This window comes from Notamacropus eugenii, chromosome 5, assembly GCF_028372415.1.
Source record: "Notamacropus eugenii isolate mMacEug1 chromosome 5, mMacEug1.pri_v2, whole genome shotgun sequence".
Classification (NCBI taxonomy): Eukaryota; Metazoa; Chordata; class Mammalia; order Diprotodontia; family Macropodidae; genus Notamacropus; species Notamacropus eugenii.
Genome location: NC_092876.1, coordinates 266137501 through 266157946, shown reverse-complemented (window position 1 = coordinate 266157946; position 20446 = coordinate 266137501). Strand labels below are relative to the sequence as shown.

General features: G+C 35.6%; 1 protein-coding gene and 1 long non-coding RNA gene across 4 annotated transcripts in view; one reads left to right on the top strand and one right to left on the bottom strand.

The window, feature by feature from the left end:
- Positions 1-20446, top strand: part of DNAH7 (dynein axonemal heavy chain 7) — a 282757-nt gene that overhangs the window by 102479 nt on the left and 159832 nt on the right. For all 3 annotated transcript variants that reach the window (XR_011967739.1, XM_072612713.1, XM_072612714.1), the window contains 5 exons: positions 6229-6397; positions 9284-9386; positions 9510-9637; positions 16465-16677; positions 20138-20236. Coding sequence is in view for 2 of the 3 variants with exons in the window: in XM_072612713.1 (XP_072468814.1) it covers positions 6229-6397; positions 9284-9386; positions 9510-9637; positions 16465-16677; positions 20138-20236 (712 nt within the window). In the remaining variant the exon portion in view is untranslated. The remainder of the gene's footprint in view (positions 1-6228; positions 6398-9283; positions 9387-9509; positions 9638-16464; positions 16678-20137; positions 20237-20446) is intronic.
- The window catches only part of LOC140506029 (uncharacterized), a 121934-nt gene continuing 107725 nt past the window's right edge, over positions 6238-20446 (bottom strand). The window contains exon 3 of the long non-coding RNA XR_011967740.1: positions 6238-6287. This is a non-coding gene — a long non-coding RNA (uncharacterized lncRNA). The remainder of the gene's footprint in view (positions 6288-20446) is intronic.

Here is a 20446-nt window from a genome sequence, read left to right as displayed (position 1 = left end):
CTCCAGTCAGAGGAAACCTTGTCCTGAGATTTTTCTTTGGATCTGATTGTCCCAGGAGGACCTGGTTCTGCCCTTACTCTTCTTTATTTCCACTGCTCTATGTTCACCCTGAGGCGCTATTTTATCTCTTTTGTGGAAGAAAACCTTGACAGCTTAAAATTTTCTGACCTATTCTACCATCTTCCCAGAATCCTCTCCAAAATCATATAACTTGTAAAACTATTGAAACAATAAATTTTGCTAGTAAAATAACTAGGATGGTTCCTAAGGTTATAGGCTGCTTACAAAAGTACAAATCAGTTTTTTGTAAGGCTACTTTGTCTTGTAATAAAGACCATCTTAATTTGTCATTCTCATGGAGTTTTTTAGGGTTTGAGTTTTGGGTAATTAAGACTTTTATTTTGAATATTGATATTCTTGGAAAAGGAGGATTCAATTATATATTATGTGTTGTGTTGAGTCTTGGGATAGATATTACAGTAGATGTGTTCCTGCCAGGTTAAACATAAACTGAAATTTTGCCTGTTAAAGTCTGTTTTTGCATTGACCTTCTATGAAAGATTAGGAATTTCTGCCCCCTGCTATTGCCACCTTTGTTGCCAACCTTCTTCTATCCCTGTCACTATCCAGATCTTGCTCTGATGTTGTGGTAGAATTCCTGGTTTTACTGTTCTTGCTGTTTTGCTGCTGTTCTCAAAGTTGGATAGGACCCAGGGCCTTGGACTTGGTGCAAACTCGCTGACTCAGTGGTTATCTCTAGCTACCTTCCCAACAATGTTGTTATACCCAGTTGCAGGTGCAGAAATGTCCTTAGATCTAATCTTATCTGTAATTCAGGCTGTCTTTCTGGACAAGGTAGAACAGTCAAAATGCTCTACCTGTTGGGGTGTCGAGATTGGCATCTTTAACTCAGTTTCTTATTCTGTAAGGTGGAACTGAAATTAGAGTGTAGGCAAAGATCTGAATTTCTGTGTAAGAACTGAGGGTTTTGGACTCTTTTAGTGGATGGGGAGCAGGCAGAAGATAAAAGGAGAAAAGCATTTTCAAAGGGTCTTGTTTAGACCTTGGATAAAGTTGAATCTCTAAGTGAAGCCATCTCCTTGCATCTTAGGAAAGTCGGAACTTAGGATTCTTAGGGACTTTTATTGACTCATGTGTTCCCCATGGTAAGCAGTGCTGTTTCTCTCCCTCTCTTGATACCAGTAGTCAGCAAAGATTCATTTTTTTGAAGAGCCTCCAGCTTTGGGTTTTGAGCCTTGTTCTATCAAGAGCTTTGGGAGTAATTATTCTAAGGAGGTCTCAGCAGAGGTTCCTAGGGATTCTTCTGAGCCTGGGTTTGTGGGTAACTCCTTAGTCATTAGTATTCTAGAGAAAGGTTTTCTGTGTTTGGAGGACATAATTTTTGTCTGGGCCTGTAATTTCATTGTTTTAAGGTGTTTCCAGTGAGGAACTTCCTTTATCAATGTTGATCAACACCTTTTTTTTTTTTAATTTTTTTATTTTTTGCAGCTAGAGTGGTAAAGAGTTGCCTAGGAGCACTGAGACATTAAGTGACTGGCCCAGAGTCACACTGCCCTGCTGACTTTTCAGCCTTATTTGTTGTAGAAATGTGACTATAAAATCTAACTCCATACCTTCAGTGTTCCTATCATCTCATCAATGCTGATACTCTCTCCAAAGATATAAATCCCACCCTGTCCATGGCTGTGCAACTCATGTTCAAGTCCTTCTCTGGGTTGGCCTATGAGGAGGTGGGCATGCTGGGAACCTTTCCCAGATTGTCTTCATTTTTCTTCTTCCTCATATCAGGAGAACACCAATGGAGTACATAGACCAACCATTGGTTATTCTTCAATTTTACCAAGTGACCAGTCATTCTTTCTTTCCCCTAAACATTCCTTTGATAACACTCTTTGTCTTGTTTCTTAATATCTCCTTTTTTTTGTAATGAATTATATCCTTCTCATACCCACCATAAAGCTTTGCTTTGCTCTTTGGATGATCCTCATCTTCAATTCTTTGAATGCTGTATTGTTTTGTAACTCACAGGAAGAATGTTGGTGTTTGAAAGATGGACCTTTGTTTCAGGATCATTAAAATAATTTTGTAAATACAAAGAGGCATTTTAGCTTATTCTTCTTCTCATGTTCAATTCTGGGTCTAATTCATGGTTTATTTGTACTGAGATATAAACAGTTCTGTTTTAGGCTGAATCCTGAGTTCTTTTTTTGAAACCTACTCGTACTGTACTGAAATGATCCAGAGCCTCTGTTCCAACATAGACTGGATTTTCCAAGAATTCTCAAACACTAGAGTTGGTTTGCTTTCCTAAATTTAACCATATCTACTAATTTTCAGAAATGACTGTAGTATATATCAGTCCGTACCAAAGAATTCCAAATTATCAGTTAGAACATCTAAGATATAAAGGGTCTGTTTATGATATGTAAGGTAATTTCTGTATTAGCCTTTTTGTTAATATGTACTGAAAACATTAGTATGTGTGTCCTTCATAGTATCATTGTTGGCCTAAATAGATAATTGTGTTATAACCCAAATATAACTGGGCATTCATTCTCAGTGATTGCTCTTAGTTCCTAGTATCTCTTTCACCATGAGAAGGCATTGCAAGCTTTTCATAGCCTGACCTCTTCTTACCTTTCCAGCCTTCTTACACTTTATTCCCTTCTAAAAATTCTGTGAATCAGTTGTACTGGCCTATTTGCATTTCACTAATACAAAACTATATCGGCCATCTCTGTGACTTTGCGTGGGTTGTCCCCTTGGTTAGATTGTTCCCTTGCTTCCACTTCTGAATTTCCTAAGCTTCCTTCAAGATATCTCAAGTTCCACCTTTTTCAGGAGGCCTTTCTTGTCCTCCTTCCCAGCTACCAATGCCTTCCCCTTTGAAATTACTTTAATCTACTCTGTATGCATTTTCTATGTGCCAAGTTATTTATATGTTGTCCCTCTCCATTAGAATGTACTCTCCTTGAGAGTAAGGACAATTTATTGGCTTTCCTTTGTATTCTCAGCACTTAACATAATGTCCTGCAAATAGTAAGCACTTAATAAATGTTTGTTTGCTGATTGATTGTAATAATTTCACACTGAAGTTCAACTGATAGAAATCAGTTCCCATCAAGAAACCAAATGAGCCTGAAACGCTTTAGTCAGTGAATGTGAATTACTTGTGAAGCAGATATATGGATGCCAAAGGCAGTCCTGGTTTAGAATATAAACCTGTTTGTAAATCTTGAAAGAAGGATGGTAGAAGCTTATGAGTAGTATAGAAGCAGTGGAAGAAAAAAAGTTTATAGAAAATTTGACAAAAAGATCCAACTAAATAAATATCATCCTAGGGACATTTCAGGATGAAACTAGAAGGAGCTTTATCACAAGTGTATTGTATTTGTCTTGCATTCCTGAAGAGGGCCATGACATCAAGATGATGACATGACTTGCAGTTGACTTTGTTTGAGTGAGGGAGGGCTGTGCAAGGTCACCAGCCTCACTTTCTCCTCCTGAGCCATCTGGGTCCAGTGGCCTGATATTCATCAGGATGACTGGAGATGACCCAGGATGCAACGTGAGACCCTGGTGCTTTCAGGCTAAGGTCTTAACACATTCTCACTTTGAGTGAGATATATCCATTCAATGAATAGGCTTTGTTTGTAGAAGAAATGGAAATGATAATTCAGAGTAGAAAGCTGGGAAAGGAAATGGGCCAAACCAAGGATCCCCAGAGGAGTTCTGTATTAGAGGAGACTCCATTTTGAAATTATTAACAGGTTGATACTCAAGCAAAGGAAGATACTTAAGTTTGGGGGGGAAGCTGGAACTTTATTATGAATGAAAAAAGGCACCCAAGAGAATATCAAAAACTTTTGACTCTATTACCTACTTTCCCTTTCCCTTTTTATGTGATATTTTTATAAGAATAATTAACACTTGAATCAAGAGCAAAGAAAGAGTGCAACTGGGCGTTGGTCCTCCTACAGCTTGCTCCTCCCTGCTAGATGGGATGAGTTGAGGGTAGGTGGATGGTGTAAAACACTTCAACTGAACCTGGACTGTCTGGTGGAGCTGTGGCGATCCCACTGTTGGGCAGAAAAAGATTGGGGGATTTGAGTAGACTGTAAGCTATGAATCAGCAACATAATAGAGCAAACAAAGATGCTACTGCCATCTTAGACTACATCAAGGTAATCAGAGCGTCCAAGATAATGCTGCTCAGATCACATTTGAAGCCCTATTTTCTATCTTAGGCACTATCTTTTAGGAAGTCATGGGCAGTTAGTTGGTGCAGTGGAGTTAAGAAGTCTTCCTGAGTTCAAATCTGGCCACATAGGCTTACTAGTTGGGGGCACATCACTTAACCTGTTTCCCTCAGTTTCATTATCTGTAGAATGAGCTAGAGAAGGAAATGGTAAACCACTCTAGTATCTCTATCAAGAAAACCCCAAAGGTGATCACAAAAAGTCAGACATGACTGCAGTTGACTCAACAATAAAAGGAAATTGAAGAGTGTTCAGAAGACGGCACTATACAGCTTAGGAAAAACAATAAATTGAAAATCTAGAGGCAAACAACCATGATGGTTAAGGGTTTTGAAATAGTACCATGAGGAAATCAGTTGAAAGCCCTGGGTGTGTTGAGTCTGAAGGGGACAAAACTTAGAAGGAGGACATGGCAACAGGTCTTTAAGTCTTTGAAAGTCTGGTATATAGAAGAAGAGATAGGTTGTAATTGTTTTGCTTGACCTGATCAGAAGTAGGAAGAATGGGTATAAAGAGGCATATTTAGGCTTAAGATAAGGAAAATTATCCTCACAATTATGGTTATCCCAAAGGGGAGTGAGTTGCTCTGGGGACAAGTGGATTCAGTGTAGTTATCTGAGCAAAGCTGTGATGATACACTGGACCAAATTTTGACTGAGATGTTTAATAAAAAATAAATTGATAAACCTAAAGCACAGATTTTGCTCTGTCCTTCCCTGCTACTGAAGCCCCAGTGGCTTTCTTGCTTCTAGGAGAAAATGCAAATTCTTCTGTTTGGATTTAAAGCCTTCATATTCTAGGTCCAGCTTACTTATCAGCCTTGTTACACCTAACTCTCTACTCTCCCGTCTCACTGACCGGCTTAGTGGCTGTTTCCTGTATATGACATTCCATCTTACATCTCTCTACATTTGCACAGGCTGCCCCTGATTCCTACAATGTGTAATCATCTCACCTCTACCTCAGAGAAATCTTAACTAACTTTAAGGACCCTCCTATATAGGCCTTATCATGATCGCTGTAGCTGCCAGTGCTGTCCCTCACTGGAAATTTTACTATATGTATATTTTACCTTTTCTTATCTTTATTCATGCCCTAATAGAATATAAATTCCATGACAGCAATGATTGTTTCATTTTTATTTTTACATCTTGACTGCCTAGTACAGTTTCTGGCACCTTGCTTAATAAAGGCTTGTAAAATGAATGAATAATTCAGTAATATTTTATTGTCATTCTTATAAATATAATAAATGTAGAAATTTTGGATGAGTGCATTATAATGGAATTTAATCAAAATGTTACGGTGTTTATTTTTCCTTTTTCTACCAGTGATAATAAGAAAGCCTGATTATACAGTTCCATTTTCTGAATGTTTAGTAGGAAAAAATATTTAAGTTTTTTAAATTCAGTGTTCTTACTTGGTGTACTACTCTTGTTTATTTGGGGACTTGGTTGCTAAGCAGAATATGGCACCACAGTGTCACTTCACTAGTGTCCTTGGGAATTATAGACTGCTATAGAGATGAGTTAGATAAGACTACGCTGTCTTTGTACAATTAGCTGTACAATTAATTGCATTAGTCTTATCTTCCTGGCAAGATTATAAACTCCTAGAAGTCGAGCACTGTCTTCTACTTCTTGACACCTGGTGGGGCACAATTATATGCTTAATTAGTACTTTTTGATTAATTGGTGATAAAGGCAGAAGGGGGGGAATAAGACTCTAGCTTCAAAAGCAGCCTTGTGGATTCTTTATAAATGAAGCTATTGGGGAAATGCAATGAAAAAAAGAGAAATACATTTTAAAATGATATTTCCTTGGAGATAAAGCAACTTTGGAATATAACCTCAGACTTAAAAACAATTTAAAATTATTTTCTCTTGTATATGTATGAAAAAAGAAATCACATACTTGTACAAACATTATTTTTTTAAATTAATTTCAGAACTTTATTTGGAGCCCTTCATCTTCATCTTGGGGGAGCTCCTGAAGGTCCAGCTGGTACTGGGAAGACAGAAACCACCAAAGATTTAGCAAAGGCTGTAGCAAAACAATGTGTTGTTTTCAATTGTTCTGATGGATTGGATTATCTGGCTTTAGGAAAATTCTTTAAGGTTTGAGTGACTTCTATTTTTTTAATAGGAAAACATCTCACAGGAAGGAATATTTTAATGTAAAACCATCTTATTAGGAATAAGTATCTAAAGATATATTTCTATCTATAATACTTTTTCTAAGAATTATGAACAATAAAAATCTCATTTAGTAATATAAAAAATTCTTATACAATAAATTGTTCTAATTAATTAGCAGTTATTCTGACTGTAGATAAAGTTAATTAAGTTTCAGTGCTTATATCAAACCTACTCTGATTCAGATTCCCATCTTTTAGGAGTGTGGTGTTATTCTCAAGATACCCAAATATATAAAAGACAAGTGAAAAAATTGGTCATCTGGGTGTTCATATCTAGGCATTTTGCCATACTGTAAACAAATCAGTCCAGTCCTTCCATTTAGAAAGCTTCAACTGTTCTCCTCTTTATTGTTGCATTTTTCATGAAAAGAAGTATTGCCTTTATAAAGACATGGGCCCAAAGGTTGTCAACACATTTAGATTTCATGAAAAATTCCTTCCAGTTATCCATTTGTTTTTAAAATATTTGAATTCTGGATATTTAAATTGGATAAACAATGAGTTTGGATGACTGACTAAAATTTCATTTTTTCTAATTTCTAGAACAATGACAACATTGAGCAAACATTTATATGCCACCTTAAGATATGCAAAGCACTTTACAAATATTATCTTACTTTGGTTTTACCACAATTCTGAGAGAGTTATAACTATTGATCCCATTTTATAGATGAGGAAACTGAGGTACAGGGATTAAGTGATTTGCCTATGGTCTCAGAGCTAGTAAGTATCTGAGGTCACATTTGAACTCAGGTCTTCTTGACTCTAGATTCAGCGTTTTCTTCACTGTGCCACTTGGCTGCACACATAAGTGACATTATTACAAACAAACTGCATATGGACTATTTCTATAGTGAACGGTACTAGAGTATCATATTGCTCTCTATTTCCCAAACCTACAGTTTCAACCATGTATACAAATGTCTGCTCAATAAATATGCAATAGAAAAGATACTAAGTGAAGTTTGGATAGTCATGGGACTGCTAACTAAAGAATCAGTAATTAATACCTAATGATCCTGATGTTTATTTGATTTAAGATGCTTGTTATTTTTAGATTATTGTATAGATGTTGTGTATACCTTACCCATATTTCATATGCTTATTACCCTCATATTCTACATAGTTGAGTATTTTCCAAGCCTACATCTATCTCCTATGCCTATAGCAAGTGAAGACGGATAGAGTAATCTCCAAAACACAATCTACTGTCTTTTGGACACTGAATTGCTGTCTCTACAGGATCTGCTCTGATTTGTTTTCATTTAGTGATATTAAACAGAGCTATTACTAGGGAGAGGCAATTGAAGCTTTTCCCCAGAATGCTAAACTGTAGAGAGTGATCATAGCAACATCTCTTTCTCTTCTGTGGCCTCCCCCTCAGTCCTTAGTCTGTTTTTCCCCACCTTTCTGGGGGGGGGGGCAAATCTTTTAGCATCATACGCACCTTATCTGGGGGTGCACATTTTTCTCCTGGCAAATTCCCATTTCACCCTTTACTTTCTTGCCTCAGGCCCAATGATCCTAGTTATGGCTCTGATAATAGCTACAAATTATACTTCCCATTGCAATTTAAAATCCTTTTATATTGCATTATCTCATTTGTTCCTCCCAACAATAAGTATTGTTCCTATTTTAAAAATGAGAAATCTGAAACTCTTTTTTTCCCTAAATTTACCTTTCTAAACATTATATTTATTATTTATTTTGAATATTATTTTCTTTTTGAAATTTTGAATTTCAGATTCTCTTTCTCCCATTCACTGAGAAGGCAAGCAACCCTATCAATTATACATGTGAAATTATGCAAAACATTTCCATATTATTGCAAAACAGCAAGAAAATTATGCTTCAGTTTGCCCTTGGTGTTCATCGGTTCTCTGTCTGGAGGTGGATAGCATTTCTCGTCATGAGTCCTGTGGAATTGTCTTGAGTCATTTGATCAGAAGAGCCAAGTCTTTCACAATTCATTATCACTGCAACATTGCTGTTACTGCCCCTCCAGTTCTTCTCCCTTCACTTTGCATCAGTGCATAGAAGTCTAGTAGTCTGAAACTCGTAGAGGTCGAGTGACTTGTCTACAGTCACACAGCAGTAGGTTGGAGGCTAGTTTCAAACCCAGGTCTTCCTGACTCTGTCTATTCTTTCTAATATATCAGGCTAATAATTGGTTTGTGCTACATTTTGGGTGGCCCATTTCCCTCTGCTATCAGCAAACAAGTATTTGTGAGGGAGCTGGAAGTTAGGGATGGTGTCTGTGGCTGTGAAACAGAACAAATCTAATTAGTTCATACTTAGATTAAATTTTCATTAGCATCATCTAATTAAATCACTGTATTTTAGAGCAGCTATGAAAAAAACTAATAAACCAAAATGTGAATGCCACATAGGGTAACCACTGGAAAGACAGAGGAATATTAAGTCTGTTTATAATCATCAATTCATAGTTTTAGAAAAGACTTGAGAAATCATTTCATTTTCCAAATATGGAACCTAAGGCTAGAGTCATCTAGATAGGAGGTAGCAGAGCCAATACTCAAACCCAGGTCTTCTGATTACACATCTCATGCTTTTTGCATAGCACAAATATGTATTTATATGATGGAAATATTAAATTGTTCATAGCCGGAAACTGAATTCGTCAATAATGTGCTAGTGATGAGAAAATGAACTATTTTTATGAATATGAATGGGGGATTTTTTGATATTGTATTAAACTATGGAAAAGATTATGTAGAAGAAAACCTTTTCTTTGTAATATTTTATTTGGATGAGAATGATAAGTTTCATTATTGTGTTCTCCTAGGGACTTTTGTCTTGTGGAGCCTGGGCTTGCTTTGATGAGTTTAATAGAATCGATTTGGAAGTGCTTTCTGTGGTTGCTCAACAAATTCTTACCATCCAAAGAGGTAATATGTTATTATTATTTCTTTATGCTACCAGTTAGTAGGATAAATATACACAGCAACAAGTGATACAAGTCATAATTTGATTTAATGTATCAAAAATATTTTGTTTTCTCTTACCTGCAGGCATTAATACAGGCTGTGATATACTAATGTTTGAAGGAACTGAATTAAAACTTGACCCAACTTGTGCTGTTTTTATAACTATGAACCCAGGATATGCTGGGCGTTCAGAGCTACCAGATAATCTGAAGGTATGGAAGGAAGAATGGTTTCATCCATTTTATGTTCATTTGCTCCATGCTATTTACTGTGCTTGTACTCTAGCAAGAAGGCTATTTAATGAAATTTTTAAAAATACAGTTTAAGGAACATAGTAGAAATATTATGTCTAGCATAAGGAGAATTAAAAATAATAACCTGAGACCAAAAATTATTGGGAGGAATGATAGTGAGACATTGATGAAAATATCTAAACTCTTTGACCCAGAGTTTCTTTTTTAAAATTAAATTATATATTTTAAATTAACCAAAGTTTACCTACTCTCCTTTTCCCCAACCCCCTGTGAAAAAGAAAGAAAAGCAAAGGTCTTGTAACAAACATGTATACATAAGCAAAGCATCTGCAGAGTTGGGGAGCCTGCAACCTCAGGGCATGTGTGACCCATTTAGTCCTCAAGTGCAGCCATTTGAATAGAAATTTGGATTTAATCAAAGGGCTGCACTTGAGGACCTAGAGGGCCCTCGAGGCTGCAGGTTTCCCACCCTGAATTCTGTGGCTATGTCAAAAAAAAAAAAAAGTGAGTCTATACTCTGTCTGGAGTTGAGTAGATATTATATTTCATCATGAATGGGTTCACTGGGATCATGATTTGGTCATTGAATTGATCAGAGTTCTTAAAGAAGAGGCTTCCCATGGCTTTACTTTTAGGGTTTTTATATAAATAAGTGTTGCATTTTGTCAAAAAGGTGCTTTATGTGTTAAGTAAAATAATTATATGATTAGAAAGCCGACCTTAAAGTCTGAAAAACCTGGGTTCAAATGTATTTCTGACACATACTGGATGTGATCCTGTGCAAGTTATTTTACCTCTTAGTAGCCCATGCAATATGCAAAGGCTAAATTGCAGAGCACAAGATGATCTGCATTAGAAGGAATTCCTCACTAGGAACTGCCCACTGCAAGGAAATCAGAGATATAGTGTGTATATGTGTGTGTGTGTGTGTGTGTATTCATATACATATATACACATGTTTTTAAATAATCTATATTATTTGTCTGCATTTTTGCCTTTTTCATAAATTCTTTATACCTCAATATATCATTAACTTCTTTCAATAAAAGGGTCATAGACTACAAGGAAATATATGTTTATTCTAAAGTGTTCCCATTTAGAAATTTCGGTAGGTCAGTTAAATATTTTTATGCAAATTAAGTTTTGTAGAGTTTTTATTTATCTTCTTATTGAATTTATTTGGCTCTGAAGGATGGACATTGAAGTCTATTAATATCAGTTATTATTGATTATTTTTTGCAGTTTAACTTATGTCCCTTTTAAGAACCTAGATCCTTTTTGGTATATATTCATTGAATATTGTTTATTTATCATCGTGGTACCTTTAAGAATAATGTAGTTCCCCCATTTGTGTCTCTTGACTTTCTCAGTATTATCTCATCTGATGTCATTATTTAAATTTCTGTTTTTAAAGTTTTCTGAAGCATAATTGATTTTGTTCTATTTTCATTTTCACTGCATCACCATGTTTTAAATGTTTCATGTAGAAAATTCTTGAATTTTATTACTTTTTTTTCTTTTTATTAAGGAATTTACTCTCATTTAGGGCATTATTTTCAAGTTTTTGTTTTCTTCGTTACACACACACACACACACACACACACACAGACACACACACACACACACACACACACACACACACCCCTTACCATTTTTCTCAGATCACCATAATTTTATGCCACAGTTTGCTTACACTAATCTGAACCTAATATCCTCAACTCAAATCACCTTCCTCCAACCCTCTAACCCTCCATTACCTGCACAATCCCAATATCCTCAGGTTTACATTTCTGGTTTTTTTCTAGTGCTTATCTTGCCTTTCCATTTACCAAATCAGAATATGGCACCTAATGCTCCCTACCCTCCTCATTCACTCTGCTTCAGAGAAATTAATTTGCAATGCCCTTTCCAAGAAATCAAGTTCTCTTTTGGCCCTTTTTAGACTCCTTTATTCCTTCTTGGATTCTCTGTTCCCAGGAGTGCTAATTCTCAATAAGGTATCAGATAATAGAGGGAAAGTAGAAACTTTCTGCTAGAAAAATAGTAATTGTATTTTGGAGGCTCTGCCTTCGATCTTTGTATTTTTATCATTTACCCATTTTTATGTCATGCCACTTCCCTTTGAACATGAATCTTTTTTTCTACTCTCTTATATACATTTTTGCTCTTAGTCCTTAAGCCCCTTGCCTCACACCCTCTTTTCCCTCTCTAAGAAGTATCTCATATGCAATATGGATTTATTAATGAAGAGAGGAGTTTTTCCCCTGAAATATTTACTCACTTCCCTAGTTACTCTCTTAGTTTTTACTGTTTTACTGTGTTACTGTGTTTTACTGTACAGGGCCTGATTCAGATCAGTACTTTGGTTGGTTGGGTTCAATACTAGAATAAAAAGCGACTTTTAAGTCATTCAGTAGTTAAGAAAAAAAGAGACTTAGCAATGGAATGGGAAGATTTCACAAGGACAAGCATTAAGAACTCTCTGAATTGACTCGGCTGAGCAAAGCTCCCATTGTGACCCACCAGCCAAGTCTCTCAGAGTTCGTCTAGCTCTTTGTGGCTTCTTTCTTTATAACCAGGGAATAAGAAAGTAACGTTAAGGGTCTGAATCATTCGTACCCGGAGCCAACTAAGTCTCAAGAAATATCTCATTATCTTTTAAGCGCAAACTAGTTCCTGCATAGTGGGAGAGGTTAGGGTATTGCTTCTACCATATTCAGTTACATTCTCTAGCCCAAAGTGGTACTCTGGTTAGAGCTCTGGGCCTGGAGTCAGGAAGACGAGTTCAAGTCCAGTCTTAGATATTTAATAGCTTTGTGACCTTGAGCAAGTCACTTAACCTCTGCTTGCCTCAGTTTCCTCCTCTGTAAAATGTGGATAATGGTAGCATGTACCTCCCAGGATTGTTGTGAAGGCCAAATAACGTAGTACATGTAAAGTATTTAGCACAGTGTCTAGCTTATGGTAGGTGCTATATAAATGTTAGCTATTTTTCTTAACTCTTATTGTTATTCAATATGTGCTTCTGTTAAAAAGAAAATCAAACAAATGTTCTGCAGCTCACATTCGTGACCCTGTGTAGCCCTAGACAAAAATAAGAAAATAAACATTGCATTTCTGTCAAAAGCTTCCTACTGTTTGATCAATTATATTTCGAAGAATTTGTTCAGCTCTGCATTCTTTTGAAGGAGTATTTAGAATTCTTCCTTTTTAGTGAAAGGGAGCATGGTGTAGTACTCGGAGAGTTGGGCCTCAAAGCCATCATGACTGGGGTTTAAAAGTCCTACCTCTGATACCTAATGACTGTCTGATCATGTACAAATCACCTGTCTCTCAGCATCCTAGGCAATTTTTGAAGACTCTAAATTGCAAAGAAGGGACAACTTGTATTGGCAGAAGGAATTTCTTCACCAGGTAGTTTCCTACACTAATGAATTCACAGGATAATTCCTAGGATATTTCACCTTGGGAAAAATTGCATCATGGCCTTCACTCTTCACAAAAAGCATGCTCCATTTTTTCCTTTGATGTCATAATTATGGAGTGATTCTGTGGTATTCTGGTTATTTCTCCCTAGAGTTTGGTGCATTTTTTTCCCTTGCTGATGGAAACTTTTTTTTTTCTTTAATGCAGTAAGGTCTGAAATTTGACCACACTTTTTCTTGGTGATTTAAATTTGGGGTTTTTCCTTTGGTTATTTTGTGAATTCTCTAGATTCAAAATTTTGTCATTTGCTTTTAGCATTTCTTGGCAAAATTTCTGAATGATTTTTTTGGAGGATGATGTCTGAGTTTTCTATTGATAATGTTTTCCTGGAAGCCCTATAATCTTCAGGTTATCTTTTCAGGTTCAGTGATCTTGTTCTTTAGAGCATGTGCTTTCTTTCATACTTGCTCTTTATTTATCCTCTTATTCCTCTGCTTCATTTTTGCATTCCAATTATGACTTTTTATCTTCAAAGAATCTACTGTTCTAGAGCATTGTAGTGCTCAGGCAATATTCACAACACTGAGAGTGACTATGAATATGTTGGCATAGTTCTGAGTCACGAAGTATATAACAGACTCTTCATATAGAAGGCAGAAGAAAAACATTTATTCTATTTATTCAAATACCAGAAAGCCAAATCCCAACACCAGAAAGCCAAATCCATCATAGTAACCAAGAAGTCAATACACATTAGCCCTGCAGGGGACAAAGCCATTCCTAAGCCTCTCTTCTTTTCCCCATCCAAACACTCATGAGCCTAGCCATCTGCTTACCTGTGTACTCTCCTCCCTCCCTCCAACTGCTCTCACTCACTTTCTTCCAATTCTGCGCCACCCTTCCTATTCCACCACTCAGCAAGTTCCTCCTACCACATGTGACTTAGGCTTCCATGTGATTGAAGCAGGTCACATGGGCCTATTAATGAATGGGAAAGAACTTCCCATTTAAATGACCATTACAAGCATTTCTGTCTTTTTTTCTAAGTTCACTAGCCCTAGGTTAGATCTGCTGATTTCTTTCTAAAGAGCTCTAATTTCTTTATTTCTTTAATATTTCCACTTGATTTTTAAATTAATCAGCTGAACCAATCTAGAGGTTCTTAGAGCTGTTCCATTGTCATTTCTGAGGTGTAGAAGCCTTGATGAATTTATTATTATATCTTCACTTTTTTTCCAAGTGATTTTGACTCAGTTTCCTTTGTTGTTATACACTTGCTTGCTAAGCATTGGGATGGATCTTTTCTTCAAATGCTTTTTCACTTCTCCTCACTCAGCTTTTGTGTGATGTTTTTCTGTGATGTCTTTGCTGAAAATGTGTTTACCTTCAAAAGGGTAACTGCTGTTATCTCTCTCTTCTATCGCTGGCTCTTCTCTTACTGCTATTCTGTTTATTTTTAGACATTTAGGACTGGATGAGATCTGATTCCCTCAAGGTGTGAGGGTGATCAATTGGGAAAGTGCTATAAGGAGACTTTGGCTACTAAAATTGTACCTATACTTTCTCATTACCAGTTCTGTTTTTCTAGGGTCAATGATCCATTTTCCAACTGACTTGCTTCAATTCTTAACTGGTCCCAGGGAGTTAGTCATCATGGGGTCAGGAGAGGATCCCCAAGGACACTGAGTGGGATGCTTCTAGCAGCCTTGGCACTGAGATGTATCCCTCTTCTTTTCACTCCTTCTGGGTTTTTTTTCTCTATATTAATGAATTTTATTCAACTTTGAATTTCTGGTGTCCTTTTTCCTATACTTTCTTTTCTCCCAGGGTCCACATTCTTCTATGCTTGCCCTCTTACCTTCTTCTAAAGCTTTAGAGATGGTCTGATTTTATTGACCTCAACTGACCCTATTACCACCAAGGAACATTCAAAGGGGTTAATTTTAAAAGTGGGGTGCTTACAATTATAGGAGCCATGAGGTTTTTGAGGTTCACAGTACCTCCAAAGTCAGCAAGGAAAGGTTATAAAGGGAGATAAGGGTGAGCAGAGGAGGTTGTAACACAGTCATGAGCCAGTGAGTTGATCTTCAGTTATTTTTTCTTTAAAAACCAGCTGTGGTGGGTTCTCTCATTTGTGTTTTTGTCAATGCTGTGTTACGTTTGCTTTTCAGTTGTGTTTTTTAATGTGGTGATGGAAAATTCCCTAGACAACCTCTCACTGTGCCATCTCCCCAGGACCTCAACATGATTATTTTAGAATATTTCCCTGTATGCACACTTTTATAGTTGCCTTGCTTGGTTAATGGTCCTCTTATTATATAAAAACAGTTAGGTGGCACAGTGGCTGAAGCCTCTGAACCTGGAGTCAGGAAGACCTGGGTTAAAATCCAGCCTCAGACATACATATTTGGTGTATGACCCTGGGCAAGTCACTTAACCTCTGCCTGCCTCAGTTTCTTCAGTTGCAAAATGGGGATAATAATAGCACATACTTCCCAAGATTATGGTGATGATTATCTGAGATAAGATTTGTAATGGGGTTGGCAAACCTTAAAGTGAAAAATAAATGTTAGATATTATTTTTATTATTATTAGCATGGTTATTGGGCTGATAGCAAATAGGAGATTCCTAAGTAGAACTCAGGAGGGTTCCATATGCTCATCTTTAATATAGTATTTGACCCTAGCTGATTTATCAATCAAATAAACACTGATTAAACACTTCCTATCTACTAAGCATCATGTAAGTGCTGAAGACAGAAAGACAAAAATAAAGCAACCCATGCCACTAGAAGCCAACATTCTATTGGAATATATAGATATATTTATATATATGTATGTATCTATATATGTACACACACATATATAAAATTATATACCATATGTTTCCCTAGTAAAGTAAATGTAAGATCATAACGGAGGAATGCAGTCAGTATTTCTCCCTTCAGGTAAGGAATGGATTTTGCAGAACTCTCTATTTCTAAGTATTTACTGTAGTTCATTTTTTATTCTCCTTTCCACCCTATCTCCCATTATTGATAACCATGTTGATCTATAAGTTAATTTCATGATGAACTAATAAGTAATCAAAAGTATAATTGCAAAAATTTTTAATCTTAAATTTGTAAAATGTATGCCTTTTAAGAAAAGAAGTGAAGCCTTATTTCTCATTTCACTAACATGATAGAATAATTTTTTCTTTCAATTTTTAAAATTGTCACTACGTTGACTGAAAAGACTTTAATGCAGATTGTACTATTGCAAAATATGTAATGACCCATTTCATTAATTTGGTAAATATTAAAGAGAATTATATTTCTGATTATCTATTTTAAAATATATGATTATTTCTCTACTAGGCTCTCTTTAGAACAGTAGCAATGATGGTGCCTGACTACGCCATGATCGCAGAAATCGTCCTTTATTCCTGTGGTTTTGTTACGGCTCGACCCCTGTCAGTAAAAATTGTAGCTACTTATCGCTTGTGTTCAGAGCAACTGTCTTCTCAACACCATTATGACTATGGAATGAGAGCGGTGAAGTCAGTGCTTACTGCTGCTGGTAATCTGAAGGTAGGGCATCCCTGTGTTTCTTGCATAATATTATTACATTACTTAATCACACTGCCATGATAGTTGCTTCTTCAGAAAATCAATTTGCCAGTCATTTCAAACACCTAAAAAATTTAAACAGTCAAACTTTTTCACTAAATTGATGGAATATTCCTACATTGCTTGGAAACATTCCGGTTTTTGCATACATTATAAATGGTATCTGTATGATTTTAGAAAAACTTAATTGTTTTGTAGTTTTCTATTTATATAAAACTTATATTAATATAAATGACATTGATTACTTGTATCCTTTAGTTTTATACAAAATTAATGGATGTGTAGTAAAAAGCAAAATGTATTTGTAATTGTCTTGAGGCCTTTCGGTATTCATGTAACATATATTTTGTTTTTATGGGAATTTTTAATAATTAGTGGATATATGCAATTCTAGTCAGTATGCTAATTATATATTCATGGAGATGTAATTATCAGTTGACTTATTTTTATAAAGCATATTTCATTTTTTCATTCATTCATACAACAAATATTTACTGAGTTCCTACCCTACCAGTATGTAAAGTACTGTTTTGGGGGTTTTCTAGATCTAGACTGTATTGCTTCTAGTCTAGTAGACTAGATTGGGGAATGGGAACCTTTGGGATAAACCAGGTATACAGACAGCTACGCTCCTAGACGGAAGAGGCACAAAAAGATGCCATGGAGACCAGGGGAGGAAAGGGATGGAGCAGAGGAGACACCGTTTCCACATGGGGATGGTGGTTGGGGGGAAGCAGTGCATTCCAGCCAAAGAGGACAACGTGAGCCAATCACAGAGCAAGTAAAGCACAACCTATGTTTGGGGATCATCAAGTTCACTCAAGCTGAAAGGCTAAATGCCTAAGCAAGTAGTGGGAGAGAACCGAGAAAAGAATGATCAGATTCAGATTGTGAAGGCCTTGATTGCCAAATAATTTTGGACTTAATTTAAAAGGCAGTAGGGAGCTATTGAGCATTTTTGAGCAGGAATCTCAAGGAATCTTCAAAGGAATCTTTCGACAAGATTAAACTGATAGCTGTACATAAAATAGATTAGAGAGGGAGGAGAGATGAGTCTGAGAGACCACTTAGTAGTCTAAGCTATTGTACTTTGATAGACAACAAAACCAGAATAGTGTGTTGATATGTAAATGGAAAGGATGGATGCATTGAAAGACATTTCAGTGTAGAATCTACAGGATTCAGCATCTAATTGGATGAATAGGTTAAACAATATGGAGCACCAAAAGATGTGGCCTAGGGTTCAAGCCTGGACAACTAGGAGAATGGCGGTACTATTGAGAGAAATAAAATGAGGAGGATTGCTGGTTAAGGGGAAGAAGATGAGTTTGGTCTTGCACATAGTGGTTTTAAAATGCCATTGAGGCATCCAGACAGGAGGGGTAAGGAGTCTGTTGGAAATGTGGGAGTAGAGTTCGTATAACTTTTGCTTGGATTATATTTACAAAAGAAATTAATCATAATTAAATTGATATGAGGTTTGATTGATTTTAAATTGTTTCCCCTTAACTTGAAAATCTTTCATGTGATGATGTAATTATACCTTAATTGGTTTCTTTTGGGGGAGGGCGGCTCAAGGATAAACCATAGTAGCTACAAAATTCACTAACATGATTCTTATTGTTTAGTGACTACAGAAAGAATTCCTATGTACATAAGCTATTAAGTGATAGATCAAAAGAAATTGCACTCATTTTTATCCTAGATGATCAAGTTCTTAAGAATTTTGGCATATAGTGGTAAATTACTGTTTCATATTACCTTTTCTCAACTGGAAGGCTTGTTTGTTTGTTGTTTTCCCAGTAAACAGTAACAACTAGAAGAAATAATTTGGATTTACCTACAGTGACGAGATTGCATTATAGCTTGGCAAAGTGAAATATAATTCAGAGTACATTTCATCTTATATACTATTTATTTACCGAACCAAATGTCCATCAGTAAATAAGTGCTAGCATTCTTCGTCAAAATCTGAATTACAATGACCAAGTACTTTCTAAGCATAACATGTTCTTGCTGTTATTTTTAAGGTTTATATTTTTGTCATAAATTGTGGGGAAATATGAAATTCTGCATAGATATAATTGTATGAAACTGCAGCAAACAGTTTTTTTGTATAATCTTATTTTATCATCCTTTGCCAAGCAGATGTTTGGATGTAATGAAGGGGTTTAATAAGAACAAAATCTGCTGTTGAGATTTTTTAGGGCTTTAGGAAGAAGATATGAGTCAAGGTTACTCAATACCAAGCAATATAAGACCCTTAGAATGAGTAATTTGACCAAGAATAGGCAGAAAGGTAGAATACTAAACAGTAGGATACTAGCTGCTGGATAAGTTTTTTTGAAAATCTACCACAAGATAATAAGGGAAAGCACTTTGGAAATTATGTTTTAGAACTGAGATCTCAGTGATCACCTAATCTAAACCTCTCATTTTACAGATGAAGCAACTCAGGCTCCAAGCATCTGTGACTTCCTCAAGGGAGTAATTTGAAGCATTGGGATTTGAACCCATAAAAATCTAAACCCTGTGTGCTTTCTATTACCTCATTCTTCCTCCTTAAAGCAGACACTTTTAAAAGAAATGTCTGTTGTTTTTAATTAAATGGGAATATGGTAAAGGATGGAAGAGAGGTGAATCTTTATCTTTTTTGGATCAGTTCAACAAACTGTTATGAACATCATTCATGCAAGTCACTATGCCGGGTACTAGAAACCTATTATCAGTTGGTTCCAATTTTCACTCTATTCGTAAGGCACATTGAGTCATCCATAGTAATTTTTGGAGTACAAAGAATTGGATGGCAATACCAAAGCTACATTATATATTCATCAACCAGCTGTTTAAGACTATCACCTTTCTGAAATGATAATAGCCTTATCATAGATTTATATTCATATTTCCAGAGATTATTGGAAAGTATAGGCATAATGAATGGGTGGAATTCTTTTATTTCTCTTGATCATTTGGTAAGTTGACAGCTTTGAGGCCAATTGAAATACTTTTAATAATAGAAAAAGCTTGAATTTAAGATGCTGCATTCAAATTCATATAAATCCATATTTTTAACTCCTAGGAAATAGGACTAACCAAGTTACATAAACTCTCAGTATGCTAGACAGTCTTTCAGGGAAAGTTTTTACATGAGAAATTCCTTTCACCAAAATGAGAATGGGTTTGAAACCAAAAAAGAAAAAAAAGATAAAGATAATTAAAATAAAATAAAAATAATCTACAAATTCTGTCTGTAATGAGTTCTAGATATCTAAGTAGAAAATGTATAGTAATCCTTCAGTTGATCCAAAAGTAAAATAAGATAATATTTAAAAATTAAAATTTTGCCTCTAATTTCTAATCTGTTCTCATTAAAAGTATCAAAATTAATGTGCTAAATAAATGATAATGAATTCATTTTTAGCTGAAATATCCAAATGAAAATGAAGAAATTTTGCTGTTTAGATCCATCATAGATGTGAATCTGCCAAAATTTTTGTCCCATGATCTACCACTTTTTGAGGTAAGAACATTAATTTGTATAATGCATTAAAATTCATATAATATTACACTTATCAAGCATTTCAACATGCTCTATATTGGATATTTTACAAAACAAATAAAAGTAGTACTTGTTCTGTAAAACCACTTGAACCTAAAAAAAGTGTTCTATCTTTTTATTTTATATGCCCAACTATATAGAATCAGATAGAAGTCAGCAATTTAAGTCATT